The sequence below is a fragment of the Gorilla gorilla genome, chromosome 11, assembly GCF_029281585.2.
Source record: "Gorilla gorilla gorilla isolate KB3781 chromosome 11, NHGRI_mGorGor1-v2.1_pri, whole genome shotgun sequence".
Taxonomy (NCBI): Eukaryota; Metazoa; Chordata; class Mammalia; order Primates; family Hominidae; genus Gorilla; species Gorilla gorilla.
Genome location: NC_073235.2, coordinates 74,277,546 through 74,299,536, shown reverse-complemented (window position 1 = coordinate 74,299,536; position 21,991 = coordinate 74,277,546). Strand labels below are relative to the sequence as shown.

At 39.4% G+C, this 21,991-nt stretch overlaps 1 protein-coding gene across 3 annotated transcripts in view; it reads left to right on the top strand.

Annotated features, from left to right (window-relative positions):
• Positions 1-20,300, top strand: part of SLC25A12 (solute carrier family 25 member 12) — a 221,486-nt gene extending 201,186 nt beyond the window's left edge. For all 3 annotated transcript variants that reach the window (XM_055379156.2, XM_031008529.2, XM_031008528.3), the window contains exons 14-18: positions 10,935-11,075; positions 13,090-13,228; positions 16,727-16,885; positions 17,013-17,103; positions 19,193-20,300. In XM_055379156.2, coding sequence (XP_055235131.1) covers positions 10,935-11,075; positions 13,090-13,228; positions 16,727-16,885; positions 17,013-17,103; positions 19,193-19,394 — 732 coding nt within the window. In that variant the 3' untranslated portion in view covers positions 19,395-20,300. The remainder of the gene's footprint in view (positions 1-10,934; positions 11,076-13,089; positions 13,229-16,726; positions 16,886-17,012; positions 17,104-19,192) is intronic.
• The last annotated feature ends 1,691 nt before the right edge of the window (positions 20,301-21,991 follow it).

Genomic DNA, 21,991 nt, shown 5'->3' with positions numbered 1-21,991 from the left:
TGCCCAGGCTGGCCTTGAGCTCCTGGCCTCAAGCAATCCTTCTGCCTCCTCCTCCCAAAGTACTAGAGTTACAGATACGAGCCACTGCACTTGGCCTCTAGGCAACTATTAATATACTTTCTGTTTTTATAAATTCACCAATTCTGAATATTTTATATAAATGGAGGCTGGGCATGGTGGCTCATGCTTATAATTCCAGCACTTTGGGAGGCTGAGGTGTGTGGATCACTTGAGGTCAGGAGTTTGAGACCAGCCTGGCCAACACGGTGAAACCCCATCTTTACAAAAATGCAAAAATTAGCCAGGCGTGGTGGCAGGTGCTTTTAATCCCGGCTACTTGGGAGGCTGAGGCAGGAGAATCACTTGAGCCTAGGAGGCGGAGGTTGCAATGAGCAGAGATTGTGCCCACTGCACTCCAGCCTGGGCAACAGAGAGAGACTCTGTCTCAAAATAAATAAATAAGTAAGGAATCATGATATGTGGCCTTTTGTAAGCATGACATTGTGCCTAACTTTTTTCACTTAGCGTGTTTTCAAGGTTCATCTGTGTTGTAGCATGTATCAGTACTTAATTCATTTTTATTGCTGAATATATGGATATACTACAGTTTGTTCATTCATTAGTTGATAAACATTTGAGTTGTTTCTACCTTTTGACTTATGAATAATGCTGCTATGAATATTGGTATATAAGGTTTTGCATGGACATGTTTTCATTTCTCTAGGGTATATACGTATGAGTGGAATTGGTGTGTCATATGACAACTGTAATTAGCATTTTCAGGACTGCCAGACTGTTTTTCAAAGTGGCTACATCCTTTTGCATCCATACTAGTAGTGTGAAGCTTCTGATTTCTCTACATCTTTGCTAGTATGTGTGTGTGTGTGTGTGTGTGTGTGTGTGTGTATATTTTTTTTTTTTAATAATGGTAGCGTCTCACTATGTTGCCCAAGCTGAGAGTGCAGTGACTGTTCACAGGTGTGAACATCACATGCTACAGCCTCGAACTCCTGGCCTCAAGTGATCTTCCTGCCCCATCCTCCTGAGTAGCTGGGACTACAGGCATGTGCCATCATGCACAGCTACTTTCCACATCTTTGATAACACTTCTTATTGTCTGTCTTTTTACTATAGCCATCTTACTGAGTGAAAAGTGATACCTTATTGTGGCCTAATGACTGACAATGTTGAGCATCTTTTTGTGTGCATATTGACCACTTGTATATCTTCTTTGAAAAAATGTCTATTCAGAATTTTTGCCTATTTTTAAATTGGATTTTTTTGGTTACAGAGTTCTTTGTATATTCTAGATATGAGTCCCTTTTCAGATATTTTTTATTTTCTTGATGATGTCTTTTGAAGAATTGGGCTTTAATGAAGTTCGTTTAATCTATTTTTTCTTTTGTTGTTTGTGCTTTTGGTGTTATATCTAAGAAGTCATTAATCCAAGATCATGAAGATGTATGCCTTTTTTTTCTGGTATATAGAAATTGACTTTATATGTATGCCTCCTTTTTTCTTTTCAGAGTTTTATAGTTTTAGCTTTTACATCTAGGTCTTTTCCGATTTTTAAGCCTGTTTTTTAGGTTTTTTTTTTTTTGCCTTGAACAGAGAGAGATAGTACTAAATGTCAGTTTTGTTTTATTTTTGATTGCTAATGTTTTGGTGTATTTCCTTCTAATGTTTTCATATACATGTGTACATGTTTTTTATGCATAGACATATGTGTGCACATGTGTGCACACACACACACACTCACTTTTAAAAACCAGATGGAAGTTTTGTTGACTCTGACTTCCTGATTGGAAATGCAAGCAACTCTCACTTACTACAGGAAAGAGGGAGTCACAGTGGAATGTCTTATTTTAGAAGTAGTATATAACCTTTGGGAATAGTAGTATAAACAGATTGTGCATTTTCAGATTTTTATTTTTATTTTTATTTTTTCGAGACAGAGTCTCCCACTGTCGCCCAGGCTGGAGTGCAGTAGCGTGATCTTGGCTCACTGCAAGCTCCGCTTCCCAGGTTCACGCCATTCTCCTGCCTCAGCCTCCCGAGTAGTTGGGACTACAGGCACCCGCCACCAGGCCTGGCTAATTTTCTGTATTTTTAGTAGAGACGGGGTTTCACCGTGTTAGCCAGGATGGTCTCGATCTTCTGACCTCGTGATCCACCCGCCTCGGCCTCCCAAAGTGCTGGGATTACAGGTGTGAGCCACAGCGCCCGGCCCATTTTCAGATTTTTAAATCTCATTGTGAACATTAACCAAACTTGTGTTTTATATCTATATCAAAATCTTCTCAAAAAAACTTACTCATTCAGAATTTATGATAACTTAGATGTGCTATCCCAACATGTTTTTTGTTTATTTGTTTGTAATATCTATAAATTGAACTCTAGGTTAAATTGCCTGACCTTGGCTAGGTGTGGTGGCTCATGACTGTAACCTCCACACTTTGGAAGGCTGAGGTGGGAAGATGGCTTGAGCCCAGGAGTTCAAGGCCAGCTTGTGCAACATAGTGGGACCCCCCATCTCTACAAATAATAATAATAATAATTTTTTAAAATTGCATGACCTTTTTTTAGGTGGAGATGGGGTAAGATTGTATGTGTGTGTATACAGTTGCTCAGTAAATATCTCTTATGAATGTTGAGTGTTGTATGAGTATTAAATATGTAACAGTAGGTTTTAAATAATTTTTCCTGTTGTTCTCATAGGTAAACCATTCTTATCAGACCATATGTTTATTTTTCTATTAGAAAATTTCTGTCTTTCTGTACACACACACACACACAGACATCCAGATATTCCTCAACTTACAATGAGGTTACATTGTAATAAACCTATCATGAGTTGGAAATTTTTAGGTCAACAGTGCACTTAATACACCTAACCTTCTGAATGTCATAGCTTAGCCTATCCTACCTAAAACATGCTCAGAACACTTATGTTAGCCTATAATTGGGCAAAATCATAAAACACAAAGCCTGTTTTATAATACAGTATTGGATATCTCATGTAATTTATTGAATACTGTACTGAAAGTGAAAAACAGAAAGGCTGTATGAGTACTTGAAGTATTGTTTCTACTGAATGCATATTGCTTTTGCACCATCGTAAAGTCAAAAAAGCATAAGTTGTATCATTGTTAAGTTGGGGACCACCTGTATATATGTGTTTATACAGAATATTTATATGTACAAATGTATGTTTATTCGGAGACACAAATATAATTGAATGTTTGATTATGATACCTATTGTGGGCAAAAATAGTACCTTAATGTCAACCTAGAATTTTCAAAGTACATTATTATGCATTATTGTCACCCTCTATAAAATAGGTAGATGAGAAACAGAAGTCCGAAAAGGCTAACTCTCTTACCCCAATTTACACAGCTAATATATGCTGGAGGTTTCATGTGAACCCAAGTATTCTGATTTTTTTAGACCAAGTCCTTTTATTCTATGATGTCCTCTTGGGGGAATCAAATCATTGATTGTGTCAAAATAAATCTAGATGACCCTATTCAACTTTATAGTGACTTTCTTGCCTCTTTCCTTCCTTCCTTTAATAAGTATATGAATATGACATATTTACATATTTGGTTTTTTAGGTATAATTAACATTTTTAAAAGGAACAGATTTTAGGTATTCAGCTCAATGAGTTTTGACAGTTGTATACACCCATGTAATCACCACCTAAGATAATGAACATTTCACCCCAGAAAAGTCGTTCATGCGTCTTTCCATTCAGTCCCTTCTCCCTTACCCCATGCAACCACACTTCTGATTTCTGTCTCAAGTTTTGTTGTTCTTGGATTTCATGTAAATGGAGTGCACGAGATGCATTCTTTCATGGCTGGCTTCTTTTGTTTAACATGTTTTCAGAGAGTCATCCTTGTGTGGGTATCAGGTTTGTGTTTGTTTTAAATTTTGCTGAGTAGTATTTCATTGTACGAATTTACCACAGTTTGTTTATCCATTTTTCTCTTGATGGATGTTTGGGTTTTTGTCTGTTACAAATAAGGTTGCTGTAAACATTCTTGTATAAATCTTTTTGTCAACCAATATTTTCATTTTTCTTGGGTATCTAAGAATAGAATAGAGTCGATGTATATTCAATTTAAAATAAACTGCCAGTTAGTTCTTAGAAGTGGATGGATCATTTTGTAGTCTCCTAAGCAGTGTACAAGTATTCCAGTTGCTCCACATCTTCACTAATGTTTGATATCTGTAGTGTTTTTGATAGTAATCATTGTAGGTATGTGAAATAGTATCTTATTGTGTTTTAAATTTGCATTCTTCTGATTCCTAAAGATGTTGATTATCTTTTCATGTGTTTATTGTCTATTCGTATATGTGTGTGTGTGTGTGTGTGTGTGTGTGTGAAGTATCTGTTCAAGTCTTTTGCGTACATTTTATTAGGTTTCATATTTTTTACTAATTGTAGAAGTTGTTTATACATCATGGATACAGCCCTTTGTCAAACAGATGTGTTGTGGATATTTTTTTGCCAGTTTGTGACTTGTTTATTACTTTTATTAATGATGTTTATAGTAGTTTTTAAAGAAAAAGTAATTATGTAGTTTTTTGGATAGATCCAGAAACTTAAGGGAGAATAAATTTAAATATCTTTCCAAATTAACAAAGCAGAATATTAAAAAATCTAAATGGACTAACCTTTATGTACTTTCTAATGGTCTCTTTGGTAAGTACCTGTTCTTTTTTAATTGTTAAACTCGAATCAGAGATTAGTGATAAACTTACCTAGCTGACTGCATTACCTCTTTCAGAGAGTATATACTCCTGAGTGGATGGAAGTCATGAAACTCAAAACTTATTACTCAGCAAAGTGCTAATGTTGCAGGTGAATTTTCACAACCCTATGCGAACACACTTTCTGGAGAACACGTTCTTTCCCTTTGTGTCTTGCTTTCAGTCTGCATAGTGCTCTCTCATGAGTTAGTAGTGCACAAGACCTCGGTGAGGCAGACAGCATGGTTATGGGAATGGAATGGTTATGCCGAATGCAAAATCTATGACGACCTAGGTCAGTAGTCTTCCAAACCTAGAATCTTTCAACTCTCCCATGCTTTTTCTCAGCTTAAGCATGTGTCTACACACACCACATACACACACCCTCCCTTCATATCGGTAAAGCAAAAAGCCCACATGTTAGGTGGAACATTTACTAATCCTGGGGGCCAAGATCTGTAACTAGCCAGCTCCTTATGATGAAGAATTCTATGTCTTCCTCAGCAAGCCAAGCTTGTATATCTCTAAAGAGTAGTTTGGAAACAGCTCTTCCACCTCTCATTCCCAGGAATTAGTGTGGTCCAACTTTATGCCTACATACTTATGTGAACACATATAGATATGCATACAAGTTGAAAATCCTTATATATTTATGTCAAAAGTGGCTTATGATAGGTACACAGGGATTTTCATTCTTGCTGTCTTAGTTCGTTTTGGCTGCTATTAAAAAATACCTTCGATGGAGTAATTTATAAACAACAGAAATTTATTGCTCACAATTCTGGAGGCTGGAAGTTCAAGATCAAGGTACCAGTAAATTCAGTGTCTGGTGAGGGGGGGCTTGCTCTCTGCTTCCAAGATGGCACCTTGCTGCTGTGTGCTTGCATGTACCTTGCTGCTGTGTGCTTGCATGGTAGGAGAGACAAGGCAGCTCCCTTCAACCTCATTTATAAGGGCACTAATCCCATTCACTAGGGCAGAACCATCATGACTTAATCACCTCCCAAAAGGCCCTACTTCTTAATACTATAATGTTGGATATTAGTTCCAACATATGAATTGTGGGGAAACACCAACATTCAGATCATAGCACTTCCCTTACCCTAGTTAGGAGTATATGTAGTGTTAATTCATAACACCCTCGCATATATCATCACTCAGCAATGAGCACATTGCATTTATTTCTTTTAAACTATCACTATCCTATTTTAGAAAGAACCATAGCATTTCCTATTGCTTTACAAAAATATGAACGGTTGGTGGTGTGCAAGGCTGAGTCACTGTCTGTTCCTGTTCCTCTTGAGTCAGTCCTAGTGACAGCTAGTTCTGTGACTTTTACTGTTTATCTGGTTATTTTATATGCACATACTGTGTTCATCTGGAGTTGATGTGACCTTAAATAAATTGAAGTTAGATTTTCATCAGTCTCGATAAGGGAAGACTTTATAATGAGTTGCTTAGATTGGATATTTTGTGGTTGGAGGGAAATCATTTCAATCTATAGGAGACAACAGATCAAAGAAGGAAATAAACAAAGGACTTGGCACAAGCAGGGCCCAGTCTCCAACCTCTTTGTGAACCTTGCCCCAGGGGTAGGATTGAGAGGGCAGAAGGTTGAATAGGCCTAATCCTGTATACAGCCCCTCGGCCTTTGGCACTGTGGAGGCATGGTGACATCTCAAAATTACATCCTTTTCCCCACTAACTTTTGCTGTCAGCTTTAGTTGATTTTCTATTAAAAAATTCATATGATATAAGATTAAATGGAAGTTTTTTATTCTTTCCATTTCTGTTATATATGGGTAACCCTCATTCAAAATGAGATTTGTTCCCTTTTATGTATCTTTTAAACTCAGTTCTAGAACAAAGAAATGACAACAGAATACTGAAAAATAGAAAGCATCTAAGTCTGTTTTAGTATTAATGTTTGTATCTCTTTTAAGAAATAGGCAGCAAATTTAATGAGGGAAATTTAAGCAATTAGAGAATTAGAAGCTAATTTTGGTGATTTCATGAGTGAAAAAAATTCAGCCAAGGTATGATATAGAGTGGTATGTTATCTAATGTAAGCATTAGTAACAGAAGCAGCAAGATGTCAAATTTAGCAATGTCCATTTACATTTATATAGCTGTGTATCATTGTGATTTAATTTAAAATTTTATATATCTTAGTGTCGATTATTTCAGATCACTAGCTATATTTGGTTAGGTTTTTTGATGTTCATATATAATAAGCTTTTTAAAAAACCTTGGGTCCACAGTAACTAACGCCAACCAGTTTAAAAAATATATTTGCCAAATTACCAAATTTACCATGAAGAAGAATATGCGAGAGAAGACTTAGTCTGTAAAGAAGCCATTGTTTCTAAGACCAGGTCTGTTTCTTGTTGTTGTTGCATAGTTAATACATTCATATGTTTTGAAATTTAAAAGGTACAATAGAGTATGCTATGAAAATTATTTCTCCCAGCTATTCAGTTTCTCTTTCCAGGAGGCAATCAATGTTTTAATCTTTAAGCCACTAGGATTTTGAGAAACTTAGGTAAATTTTGACATATTTATGATCAAATGTGTGCCTAATATTTTATGTTCTGTTTTTGCCATTTGGCGTGATTTTATTATCAAATCATATTGCCCAATTAATAGCATAGAATTGTATCTACTTAGCTGTTTTATTGGGAATTTGAATTTCTTCCTGTTCAATTTTGCTGCTATTAAAAATAGCAAACGTTAGCATATTTGTAGAAATACAGGTACTATTTTTTATTGAAAAGTTACTATATTTATGAAATTCTCTATATTAAAGATTATATTTACTGCAAGCAGTGCTTTTCCCCTTTGGAAAGCTGTTATTAAATTAATGATATCATTTATAATCAATAGAGTCTTAGAAGAAACATGGTATTTCTCTGTATTTGTTTCTCAGAGAGGAAACACCCAGTTCAAGAGTTTGATAACATCATAGTCCCTCATTCTGAGTTGCTTGATTTATTATCAGTATAATTGAACTAATCTCAGATTTTACTCCCCCTTCCCTATCCCCAGTTTAATATGTAGGATAGAGAGAGTGGTCAACCTCAGAATATGAAAAAGAACAGTGCATATTTGCCATGTGTGTTTCCCTTTAAGCATTATAAACATCCAGAGTTTTAGACAAATTATTACGTTGGTACAAAAGTAACTGCAGTTTTTGCAGTCTTTATCTTTGCTAAAATTATTCAGCGTTTCTGGAAAGTATTTGCCTTATGTTCCTAGGCCTATCATGAGGTTTTAAAAATGTATACTAATTACTAAAAAAAAAAAAAAAAATTAAGAGATAGGGGTCTTGCTTCATTGTCCAGGCTGGCCTTGAACTCCTGGGCTCAAGTAATCCTCCTGCCTCAGTCTTGTGAGCAGCTGGGACTACAGGCATGTGTCATTGAACTTGGCTCGTATGTTAATTTTTAAAACATACACAAATCATGTAATTGTCAGAAGTTTTCCTCCTTCAAACATAGGCATGAAACAAACTTACAGATGTGTGCCTTGCTATAGTGTCATTGATTGTTTGCACTCTTACTTGCTAGATTATATGTGTTTATAAATGCACATCAATTGAGTTTTGTGGTTATGTCCTGTGCATTGTTGGGATTTGGTATGTGTGCTAGGTAACTAATCTTCAAAGCATACAACAATTAAGGTGTATGTATTTTTAAAATGTAGTCCCAGCTGGGTGCAGTGGCTCACGCCTGTAATCTTAGCATTTTGGAAGGCCAAGGCGAGTGGATCGCTTGAGCCTAAGAGTTCGAGATCAGCCTGGGCAACATGGTAAGACCCCCATCTCTACAAAAAATACAAAAATTAGCTGGGCGTGGTGGTGCACGCTTGTAGTCCCAGCTACTCGGGAAGCTGAGGTGGGAGGATCACCTGAACCTGGGGAGGTTGAGGTTGCAGTGAGCTGATCCTGCCACTGCACTCCAGCCTGGGTGACAGAGTGAGGCCTTGTCTCAAACAAACAAACAAAATGTAGTCAGTTATTTCTGTTTATTGTACCATTTTTGTAGAGTTTCAGTAGAAAGCCTATTACTTGTATACTTCAAAAAATTTGAAGCATTGTTAAAGGAGTATAAATCTCAATCAATTATTTATAAAAGAGAGAAGGAAGAGGAGGAGGCAGCTGTGGGGTGGGGGTAGGGGACACGGATTGGAGTACTCCTGCCCAGCAGGATGTTATAATTTACTAATGATTACAAACATGAAAGACCTTTGTATTTATTTAAACATAATGTCCACATTTAACACATGGCACCCAGGGACTGACACTGTCTGGTAGTGGCAAATTTGGGGGAATTAGAATAAAAATTTGTGGTTCTATTCATTTTTAAATCTACTTTAGTTAAAACATAAAGCACATTTTCCAAAAGATAGTCTTTGCAACCATTATTTAAACAAGAGATTTCAGGGAAGTAGTAAACTTTTTCAATTGATTTGGTCTTTAATACTAGCTACAGGAGCAATTACTTGGATTATCATTTTAACATAATTTTTCATGCAGCAATCCTTTTGAAAGTATTGTTTGCTTAGATTGAAACATTAAAGTGCTTCCTTCTGCCTGCAGTGCAACAGATTCAAAGAGAGAGAAACACAGGCAAATCAACATGTAAAATTGGGTCAGTACATCGTTGGGGGACCTGTGTGCCAGTGGTCTGGATTGTGTCGAGTTGAGGAGTTAGAGGAAACCATGAGAGAGAGATAGCAAATTGCTGCACCTCCCTGCTCGAAGGACAAAAAGGGGATTAAGGCCCTGGGGAATCCAGGACAATAAGCTGTCCACGAAGAGGGAAGGAATTTAGTATCAGTGCTGGCAATTTTGAATATTGAAAGGAGTTAAGGAGTCAGGATTGGAATAGGGGTAGTTGGGGGATTTATAGTCCCAAGGCAATTAGGAAAATGGGCTGAGCCTTGTTCCTGCCCCTTGGAAGCGGGTCTGGGAGGGCTTTGGGTTTTAGATAAGTGAGCAGGAATGTGGGCAAAGGTTGAGCACTGAAGTGCCATTGAAAACTGCATGTGAATTTTTAGGTGTTGTTTGTAATCTTTCTATACCTGTGGAATACAGTGCCCCAGATTTCATATTTCACATGTGATTATATACAATGATTATAATGATATGAATATCATTATGAATATTATATGAATATGGTTATGATTACATAATATAAACAGCTACAGTTGAAGATGTACAAATGGGATTTTTCATTTCATGAAAGGAGATATATATTTTATTTTTATATATCCATAGTCACACACATTTTTTTCTTTCTTACAGAAACCAAAAAAAAGAAGTTGGTAGAAGTTTTGTTAAACGTTTTTTTTTTCTCTACTAGTTAACAGATTTCGGATGCAAATATACTCTCATTATCCAAATTCAAATCTCTGTCACTCACCACAGGAATATAGAATGTGGCTTTGATCTTGAGGGTGTTGTACTCACGGTAACTAGATGTTCCATTTCTCAGCTTTGCCTTGAAGAGTTTTTCTGGTTTTGTCTTGAAATGATACTGAAATTTATCTTTCTAAATTCTTCCCTTTTGTGTGGGTGTAGCCATGTACCTGTATCAGAGTTTTGCTTAGGATAATACATTTTAGAATTTGAACTGGAGGAGACTTTTCCCCTTCTGACTTAAGGCACCAAAGTAGTTTTAATTGCTCTGCAATCCAAGGAAGCAGAAGCAAGTGGGTCTGCTGCCAAGAATGCTTACCACAAAGAGGAAAAAAATAATTGTAGCTCTGAATTTTAGCTCTGGCTTGTAAAATATGACAGTCTTTTACTGTCTCTTTTTCTTTCATTGAGTACCTTGCTGCCACATCTGGCTCCGCTTTTTTTTCCAAATGGGTTTATTTTGTTATTTTGAATATGGCTGGGGTGATCCTGGAAAGACTGGTCTGAGAAACAATCTTGACATTTCAGCTAGAAACAAACCCAGAGGTAGATTGATCTGAGACAGAGTTTGGGACCATCCCTCTGAACCTCTCCAGGGTCGGCCTAAGTGTCAAACTGTCATTCCCCCCTGAGGAAGGAAGTTTCACCTCCTTCTTTTCAAGATAGCAAGATGTGGAGGCTTTGCTGGATTTTCCTTTTTTACACTGCCAGTCGGGCTCTGATGTGGAATCTGCCTGTCTCTTCTCCCTTGCCTACAGGCTGGAGGCTCTCAGGTCATTTTTACCAACCCATTGGAGATAGTGAAGATTCGTCTGCAAGTAGCTGGAGAGATCACCACGGGACCCAGAGTCAGCGCCCTGAATGTGCTCCGGGACTTGGGAATTTTTGGTCTGTATAAGGTGGGTGGGTTTAGGTTATAATGTACTCAAGAAAATGTGAAAGAATGTGGAAACCAGACTTCTTCCCTCCAAGTTGAAAAGCAATCTTGTCCAGCAGGGTAGTCTGTGGAGCAGAAAATCAAACAAAAAGGAAAGAATCAGGACACTTGTATGAGAGGCAGTGGGATACACATGCAGCCTCTCCTGTTGTCATCAGGCTTTTACGAAACTGCCGGCAAGGAGGCCAGCACCGCAGACCTGCTGGCCTCAGGCTCACAGCCTTTCATTTGCTGGGGGGCTTGGGAAAACTTTCCCTGGTGCTCTCTTTGGGCTGGTTTAGGGCTTCAAAATAGTCTTATGTTTATTTTCGGTCTGATTATCTCTATTGTTATCTTCCCAGTGGGAGCTTTTCTTTGTCTTAATAATTTGACCACAGTAAAACAGTAGTAGAGTTTGGTAGGATTCAGGTCTTTAAGAAGTTAAGTGGTAGGATTTGTCAATAATGAATTACATTAAAAAAAAAAAAAAAACAAACCAACAACAGAGTGTACTGTACTTTAACAAAATGCCAGTCAACAGATTCCTTCCCTGCGGGTATACTTACTCCCATCATTACAGATCAGATGTAATGGAGCAGAAGCTATTATTTTTCTTAAACAAGGAAGAATATTTCTTTCCATTCCTTTGCCTGGTATAAGGGGAATACGTAAATTTAGCCACCATAGCCAACTGTGTTTCCACAGCATCTGATATAGATCCATCACTGCAGAAATGTGTAAATTTGTTTCGGTAACTGCAAATTAGAAATTAGAAATTCTCTAGATTGGAATAACACAGCTACAGGGTTCTCTGGAGACCAGCAAACAATGATGCCTGTCTCAAGAGAGTTTCATACACATTTTTGCTTCCTCCTCCCCACTCCCAATTTCCATCCTTTTTGAATTCCCTTTGAGAGATGAATTTATTAATATTGCTTCTCTCTGTATTATCCTTTAGCGAGTCCTTGGATTTTTTTTTTTTTAAAAAAAGCCAGGGCTGGGAGCACTGGCTCACACTTGCACTCTCAGCACTTTGGGAGGCCAAGGCAGGGGGTTTGCTTGAGCCCAGGAGTTCAAGACCAGCCAGGGCAAAATAGCAAGACCTTGTGTCTACCTTAAAAAAAAAAAAAAGAAAAAATTAGCCGGCACAGTGGTGCACACCTATCATCCCAGCTACTCAGGAGGCTGAGGTGGGAGGATCACTTGAGCTCAGAAGGTCAAGGCTACAGCAAGCTGTGATCGTGCCACTATGCTCCAGCCTGGGCAACATAGTGAGAGCCTGTCTCAGAAAAAAAATTAAAAAGAATAAAACAGAGTCATTAAAAAAACAAGCGCCAAGGTGGAGTGTTTGCCTAGCTAGGTAGTGGAATGGTGTGGGCTTCTGACAAAGCTGAGGGAGGTGTTCTTTGAGACGTCAGTCATTGGGACAAGCTGCCCCTGGGTAATGATTTTCTACTCCTGTGGAAACCTGCCGCTAAAATATTTTGTCTGCTATTTAGGACATGGGGAATGAGGAGAGAAGATTTGGGTTTCTTTTCCCCCTGCTCTAGAGTAGTTACTTTTCCTTCACCACTGCCTGTAGCTTTTTACCTGGCACTGCGGGGACTCTCAGCTGATGTAAAAACTTAAGAGGGTAGATCTTGTGTGTTTTTACCATAGTAAGAGATTGATTAATTTTAAAAACTCTGAATCTATATAAGAAATGCCAGAAAGTTCTTAGTTTTCAGAATACTATCATTACCCAGTTATTAACTCTAGGACTGCAGGATTCACCATGCTTTCACAAGCTTTGAGATATGCAGATTTCCCTATTCCCCACTTATCTGCCGCCTCCCCCATTTCCCTTGCACATCAGTTCTAATGCTGTTTGAGGGACACCTCAGGCTTGTCACTGAGGGACACCTCAGGCTTGTCACTGACAAATGTCACATGGATCCCATTTGGGCATTCACACTCAGTTTCACACTGTTTTGCACTATTTCCTCACTGTGTGACAGGGTGCCAAAGCGTGTTTCCTCCGAGACATTCCCTTCTCTGCAATCTATTTTCCTGTTTATGCTCATTGCAAACTACTTCTGGCTGATGAAAATGGACACGTGGGAGGTTTAAATCTTCTTGCAGCTGGAGCCATGGCAGGTAACTACAAATTTTTTTTTAACTGAAAGAATTCTCCCATTGTTTAAAAAGTACAGAATCTCTATGTACTTTCCCCCTTTATTTCTGGAAGTATTATTGTTTGTACCTGACTTAGTTTAAATATCACTTTTTCTCCTTTGTGGGATGTGCTGTAATTCTGATGAGAGTTAATTACATTTGCATAATGTGGATAAACAGCTTAATGCAGCTTAGCAACTCAGAGCCAAATTAGATCTGCCCATCTAAATTGGGCTTTCATCATTAACATGTTTCTTAGTTTCCTGTGCCCCCGAAACCTTGAGTACAGCCAAGCTAAGCATTAAGGTGGGAAAATTTTTCCTCAAATCAGTTGCTCAGCTGTATCTCATGCTCATGCACAGATCTAGCATGCTCTTACTTTCTCTCTCTGTATATTGGAGTCTACATGATTTGGCCGAAAATTGAGCTTTGTCGTGAAGCTGTCCCTCTTCTTCCTACCATTGCCCTCATTAGACCAAAGTAAGCAGTACCCCTCAGCAAACCACCTTGAACTCAATTTTTGTATTTTTTCTAATCGTTAACACTTTGTCATTAGCCAGGTGTAGTGGTGCGTGCCTGTAGTCCCAGCCAGCTACCCGGGAGGCTGAGGTGGGAGGATCACCTGAGCCTGGGAGGTCAAGGCTGCGGTGAGCCGAGATGACACCACTGTACTCCAGCCTGGGTGACAGAGTGAGAGCTTGTCTCAAAAAAAAAAAAATTTTTTTTTGTCTTTTATTAATAGTTATTTGCATAATTGTTATCCTCTGTACTAGGCTAATAGCTTCTTGAGGGCAAGAGTTTCATTCTCTTCATCCTTGCCTTTCCTACGTGGCCAGTGTAATAGTAATAGGTGCTCAATAAATGTCAATAACATGAATGAAAACCTTCATGTCGTCTAAGATACCAAATTAGGCACAGAAGAGATTTCATTTGAAAGAGGAGCCTTGTAAGAGCAGGGAGGTACTAAGATGCTTCCTTCTGACCTCATAGGTACAGCCTGACTCTTGAGTTAGGAAGGAGCTGACTTGGAATAGAAGGAGAGAAACAGGTATCCTTGGCTGCACCAACACTCTGAAAAGACAAAGGAAGGAAGGGGTGCATGTTTGCTCTCTATACAACCAGTAATGAACCATTACAGAGCTCAGTGTGGCTCTGACCAGCCAGGCTTATGTTCACTGTGTGGCTCTTCCTTGCTGGGCTCATTCTCCTCTGGAGGCTCTGGCTAAACATCAGGGCAACCTGAGCAGCTCCCGGAGTGTGCTGTGCTTGTTGTGTGGTAGGAGCCCTTGGGCCTGAGAGTTTTGCGATGGACCACGTTGTTCTTGCTTGTGAAGACAGGGATGACTTGTGATCATTAAGAAATGGCCCCAGGGACCTTACCGCCCTTATTTGGGGCCCAGCAAGTCCTTTCTCCTCTAGCAATGGTAATTTTAGTCAGTTTTGTGTTTAAAAGCCAGTAAAGTTACCTGCTCAGTCTTGGCAGTGAGCTGTTTGTAGCAGCCCCTTTCTCCCACTTTTTTTTTTTTTTTTTGGTGAGACAGAATCTTGCTCTGTCACCCAGGCTGGAGTGCAGTGGTACAATCTCTGCTCACTGCAACCTCTGCCTCCCGGGTTCAAGCGATTCTCCTGTGTCAGCCTCCCAAGTAGTTGGGGCTACAGGTGTGTACCATCATGCCTGGCCAATTTTTGTATTTTTAGTAAAGACAGGGTTTCACCATGTTGGCCAACACAGCTGGTCAGAGCCACACTGAGCTCTGTAATGGTTCATTACTGGTTGTATAGAGAGCAAACATGCACCCCTTCCTTCCTTTGTCTTTTCGGAGTGTTGGTGCAGCCAAGGACACCTGGTTCTCTCCTCCTTTTCCAAATCAGCTCCTTCCTAACTCAAGAGTCAGGCTGAGGCCGAGCTTGGTGGCTCATGCCTGTAATCCCAGCACTTTGGGAGTCCAAGGCGGGCAGATCACGAGGTCAGGAGATCGAGACCATCCTGGCTAACATGGTGAAACCCCGTCTCTACTAAAAATACAAAAAATTAGCCGGGCGTGGTAGTGGGCTCCTGTAGTCCCAGCTACTGGGGAGGCTGAGGCAGGAGAATGGCAGGAACCTGGGAGGCAGAGCTTGCAGTGAGCCGAGATTGTGCCACTGCACTCCAGCCTGGGCGACAGAGTGAGACTGTCTCAAAAAAAAAAAAAGAGAGTCAGGCTGTAAATATGAGGTCTCAAACTCCTGACCTCAGGTGATCCACCCATCTTGGCCTTCCCAAGTGCTGGGATTACAAGCGTGAACCACCACACTTGGCCCAGTCTCCTACTTTTAAATGGGGGCAGCATTTGCCTTCCAGGCTTTTCCTTGTGCTTTCCAATCAACAACGAAAAATAGCCAGAGAAGAAGAGTCTAATTGTGGACAGGCGTTTGCAAGTGGTTGAACCAAGTAAATATTTCCATGGAACTGTCAGCACCGACTTCTTCCCCATAGATGTTTGATGTCAGTTTTCAGAATGAGATTATTTTTTCTAATTTTTACCAGTCAAGCTTTGCTAGCAGGAACTGAGAACATTCAGAAGTCTGCCTCCAAAGGCAGGAAGTTTACCTAGTTTCATCTGAATAGGGTGCAAGGCCATGCCAAGGGGAAGTATTTGCATTATTCCCTAGCAGAACCTCGTACAAGGCTGCCAACTCCATCCGCCTAGTGAGGATACAGTGATATTCAGGCTGAATTGAATTTCTTCCCCCGGGGAAGATTATTTTGCTCCTTTGCTCTCTGTTTTGTTTTATAAGTAAAAGGTGTGGTTGTGAAATCCATCTTTTGTGTCCTGCTGCTGATCAATCTCAACATGACCCCAGGGAGCTCGGGCACAGGGGCCTTTCCCTGACCAGCTCCCCTGTTGTTTCTTAACTGGCTGCCTGGCCACCTCTTGCTCCAGTTGTAATGACTTTTGTCATGTAAGCATGTCTGAAAGGAGTCACAGTCAACTCTCAAGGTAGCCCTTCAAATAAGCGAGTGATTATAAGTATTGATATTCACTTCCCACACTACGACAAGAATCAGCAAAAACAGTAGTTTGGTGTCAGATACATTTAGTGATTCACTAAGATGACATTATCATTTTTTATACATAAAAATACTTGTATCTTATTTAAGAAAAAAAGGAGGTAAAATAATTGAAACTGAAAGGGAACGCTTGGGAATTGTCTTATTAATATTGCTACTTTTTTTTTCCCTCTCACAGTTATTTGGGATCATGCAATGTAGAGTGATTTTTTTTAATTCAGGAAAAAATAATAATAATTTTCCCCTGATCACACTGCAACAGCTAATAGGCTTCTATGCCCTTTTCCCATTAATGGCCAGACATCTATGTAAAGAGTTTTGAGTTCCGCTCAAGTGATTGAAGTTGCAGGCTCTATAGTAGATGTTAGCAGTATTCCTATCTTTTATAAGGTACTCTGGATAAATTAAATGTGGTTTTCTCCTGAAAGGTGTCCCAGCTGCATCTCTGGTGACCCCTGCTGATGTCATCAAGACAAGACTGCAGGTGGCTGCCCGCGCTGGCCAGACGACATACAGTGGTGTCATCGACTGTTTCAGGAAGATTCTCCGGGAAGAAGGGCCCTCAGCATTTTGGAAAGGGACTGCAGGTAGGCAGGGGCTGGAGCCATACAGAATGGCTGGCTGGCTCTAGCGTCCTCCCCTGTGACTCAGTGGCTGTCTTTACCACATTTGTCCTGGTTTCAAGTCTCCCCTGCCCCTGCTTCTCTTTTTCAGCTCGAGTGTTTCGATCCTCTCCCCAGTTTGGTGTTACCTTGGTCACTTATGAACTTCTCCAGCGGTGGTTTTACATTGATTTTGGAGGCCTGTAAGTCAGCTGCTCAACTCCTTTACAAAGAAATCACTAAATCCAAAACAAATGTTTGTTCTGTCTACAAAAGCATTGTTGCAACTCTTAGAAAACTGATAAGACAGAACCTTTAAGACCAATGCATTTAAAACAGTGAGCTTAAGAAGCATTTGTGTTAAGCAAGTAAAACTGTGACAGAGTGACATCATACATAATATTAAGCAGCTATTTGGGGGATTTTAGGGAAGCAGCAAATTTTTTTGAAAAAGACAGGATATCCTCTGTTGCCCAGGCTGGAGTGCAGTGGCATGTTCTTGGCTCACCGTAGCCTCAACCTCCCAGGCTCAAGCGATCCTCCCACCTCAGCCTCCCGAGTAGCTGGGACCACAGAGGCATGCCACCACACCCAGCTAATTTTTGTACTTTCTTATAGAGATGGGATCTCGCTGTGTTGCCCAGGCTGGTCTCGAACTCCACCAGCCTTGGCCTCCCAAAGTGCTTGGATTACAGGCATGAGCTACCGTGCCTAGCCAGGAGGCAGCAGATTAAAATGCTGTGTAAATAATTGTCTTTTTTCACGTAAGCAAATACTGAACTTCATGGCGTTCTCATTATGTGGATTTTTTTATATGGCCCTTTCACAGAAGTAATGTAAATGTATACCAGTAACACTTTTGTGCATTTTCTTTCAAAGTCCCAAGCTCTTTTGCATCTCTGATATTTCATTATTCACCACAATTTATTATTAGTTAGGTGCAGATGTTCTTGAAGCCAATTTACTGGAAAAACCAATAGGTCTGAAGAGAGATTTTGCCCATGGATATAATCACTAGTGAGCTGTAGGCCAGAAATTGGGCTTCTAAAAGCTTACCACTTGAAGCTTGCACTGAGAAGAATTACAAGTTGAATTTTCTGGGTGGAGAAGTTGTACCCAAAGCAAGCAATTATTAGCTTTTCAGCAGAAGACCAAGTACCATTCCTGAGTCCTCACATCAGAAACCTGTGAACTCCTCTGTGCCCAAAGGCCATATAGGGAATCAGCTGCTGAACCAAGTGGAGGGACCTATGCAAAAAAAGTGAGAACAGCAGTCTTACAGTTGCATTGTAGAAATGTGAGGCTTCAGGCTTTTCCATGCTTCTTTCATCTTCTGTAAAAGAACTAAAGCTATTTCTCTCTCTTTTTTTTTTTTTTTTTTTTAGACGGAGTCTCACTCTGTCGCCCAGGCTGGAATGCAGTGGTGCGATCTCGGCTCACTGCAACCTCCACCTCCCAGGTTCAAGTGATTCTCCTGCCTCAGCCTCCTGAGAAGCTGGGACTAAGGGTGCCCACCACCGCGCCTGGCTAATTTTTTTTTTTTTTTTAGTATTTTTAGTAGAGACGGGGTTTCACCGTGTTAGTCAGGATAGCCTTGATCTCCTGACCTCATGATCCACCTGCCTCGGCCTCCCAAAGTTGTGGGATTACAGGCGTGAGCCACCACGCCCGGCCTATCTCTCTTTAAATAATTTAATTGATAATCTTTATGAGTCTACTACATAAAAAGTTAACTTCTAAAGTTATGTCAAAAGAAAAATATATACTTTAAAAATTACTTTCATATGTGCTAAGTGCAGAAAATTTGGAAAACCATAAAGCATAAAAGAAAAAAACCAGCCTGGGTGTGGTGGCTCACACCTCCCGGTGCTCTGGGAGGCCAAGGCAGAAGGATTCCTTAGACCAGAAGTTCGAAACCAGCTTTGGCAACATAGCAAGACCCCATCTTTACAAAAAGAAAAAAGGCAAAAATCATCCATAATCTTACTTCCCAGAGAGTCTTCATATTTGAGTGTCTTTTCTTCTGACTTTTTTCCTATGGATTTGTTTATATATGTATACAAGCATTGGAAATAAGGCCATTTCTCTTGTAAATCAAATATGTAGATAAGTTGCTGTCAAAGCAGCTATAAATCATGACTGTGGTTTCTAGTCATGCAGCACAGATGCCGTGGAAATGGTTGAGACAAACATTCTTCTTTGTGGCACATGGGTCAGACCGAAAATGTCCGGCTGTAAGCTGCCCTCATCCACCTTGAGCATGCTAACCATTGGCTTTTTTTCTGTCAACAGCAAACCCGCTGGTTCAGAACCAACACCTAAGTCACGCATTGCAGACCTTCCTCCTGCCAACCCTGATCACATCGGTGGATACAGACTCGCCACAGCCACGTTTGCAGGCATCGAAAACAAATTTGGCCTTTATCTCCCCAAATTTAAGTCTCCTAGTGTTGCTGTGGTTCAGCCAAAGGCAGCAGTGGCAGCCACTCAGTGATGAGACAACTGTTGAGTGTGGCAAAATGGCGCCTTGAAGAAAGAGGCCTAGGAGAGCAGCCCTGTAATGTATCCAGTCAGCTGCATGGTGCTGACTGAGCTGAGGGGTCAAACTCTTCTTTCTATATGACATATACATATACTTGTTTATAAAATAATCATTTGCCCAGGGAAAAAACCACAACGCTGTTTCAAGCTTTAGTCTTATGTGTTAAAATGTTTTTGTAAGCCTTGGCATGAATTAGTGTTCTAGACTCTGCTTTGCACAGCTTGCACTTACAGTGATTGTACATATTGTACATCTTTGTACAGAGACATCTTGGCACCTCATCCCAACAAATCACATTTGTAGAAATGTAATGCGGTTCTGAGTGGCTTGAAATGTACAGAATGTTTTGAAAGTGTTTTATTAAGAATCACACAAAAATAAATGTATTAAAATTAAATTCATTCTCTTATTGGTGACTTATGGAAATAAAGCATCAATATTGGATGTATTTAATTCCTAGTTTGTTTTCCATTCTGGAATAAAAAGGTATTTGCTGATAAAAGGCATAACGAGACATAGTGCTGCTACCACTGAATAAGTGATACTTTGGAAAGATGCATGCCAGTGGATGCCAGAGGACCAGGCTAATGACTTGTGTGTGCTGATGTGTTTCCATTTGTATTTAATGTGTGTGTAGACCCTCCTCTGTTCATCAATCAAAAAGCATTTCCTAGGCAGCTCCTCGCCTGTCAGTGTGCATATGGAAACAGGGACATCTCCATCATTACTGGCTTAGTTTTGCTTTCCTTTGACACAGTAAGGCAAAGGCCAAGCTTTCAAAAGAGTAAAGGATACTTTCACAATTTCCCTTCATATGGATATGATTCCAGTCAAAAATAAAATGCACACCAAAATGTATACATGTAGTTGGATTTTTCTTTGTAAATATACTGATAATACTTTTTGTTCTGATTGACTACTGATTCCAAATAACTCATGATCAGGTTCGCCCTTTCTTCCACCTTTATAGAAAATAGAAAAATTAGTTTTAGAAAGGGCTAGCGCAGAGTGAAGGGAGGGAAGAAGAAAGAGAAGAAAAGCTCTATATGGTGATTTAGTGGGGTCTAGGTTCTTACTTTGGAATCCAAATGCAAACTGTTCTAAAAGTCACTCACCAAGGGCGTGATTACTAATTTGGATCTAAACATACATCTTGACAGCCACATCTACACTTTGATATGGATGTGATTTGATGTGCAGTATCAGAATTTATTTACCTTACCAAAGTGTTCTGGGAAGACATTATTGCTACTGCCAGTAAGCTGGGATATGAGAATGTATGCAAATATTTTCAAGAGGCGAGCCTGGAGACAGACTAAGTTACTTAGTATCCTGCACAGTGCTCCTCGATTGATGGCTGACAGCCCTGTGACCGCAACTGTAGGCTCTCTGGAGGCCCTCCAGGAACAAAAGAATTAGCTTTGAAAGCAAGTTATTTTCAAATGTATTAGATTGGTCTCATGGGAGTGGAACAAATAATAATACAGTTGTTTTGCTACTACCACTTGTTAGAAATATATAAGTAGTCCATGGATATGTGATTACAAAAGAATCCTATGTATGTATCTAGAGTGAGATGGGAAAGTGTCCCGCTTACCCTCCTTCTACCTCCACCACTTCCTGGCCCAGAGGTAATCACTGCTAACAGGTTACAGCATGAATGTGTAGTCTGTTTTTCATAACTCTATAGAAATATATGTACATATTTATATTTTAAAAACAGGATTATGTTATGTGTGTGTTATTCTGTGTCTTGCTTTTGTTCACTTAATGTGTTTTGGATATCTTTCCATGTCAGTTTATAAAGTTTTATTTTTAATGGCTGCATAGTATTTCATTGTATGGGTTATAATACTTTTCATAAATCTTCCCTTATTGATATTTATTCATTTTTTTCACTACAAACAATGCTGTAGTGAATGGCAGACATCTTTGTACACATATCTTGAGTGCATGTGAATTTCATTAGGATAGATATTTGGAATTGGAATTGAAAACTTTTAAGACAAGCTTTACGTTTTTATACATATTGCCACATTGTTCTTCAAAAAGGAATTATTAATTTACTTTCCTTTGACAGCATATGAGAATGCCTATTTCTTTGCAACCTCAGCAAAGAGGGATATTATCAGTCTTTTACATTTTCAGCAAATCATGATAGTTGATCATGGTTATTTTATTTTTCTAATTACTAGTGAGATTGAATGTCTTTTCATATTTACTGGTCATTTGTATATTTTCTTATTGTGGAATATGGATAAAGTACATGAAACATGTATGCATGTACACAACAGATATGTACACACATACATACATATTTTTTAACATATCATAATGTGCATACCATATGACCACCGGGTCAAGAAATAGAACATCTCCAGTACCTCAAAAGCTCCATATATGTCCCTCCCTAACACAACCCTCTGTCCACTTTAACATCATCCCTACTCTTTGCTTTGCTTTTCTTCATAGTTTTACCACCCATGTATATGTCTCTAAAGACCATATTTAGTTTCTATTTTTGGAATTTATATGAATCAAATTATACT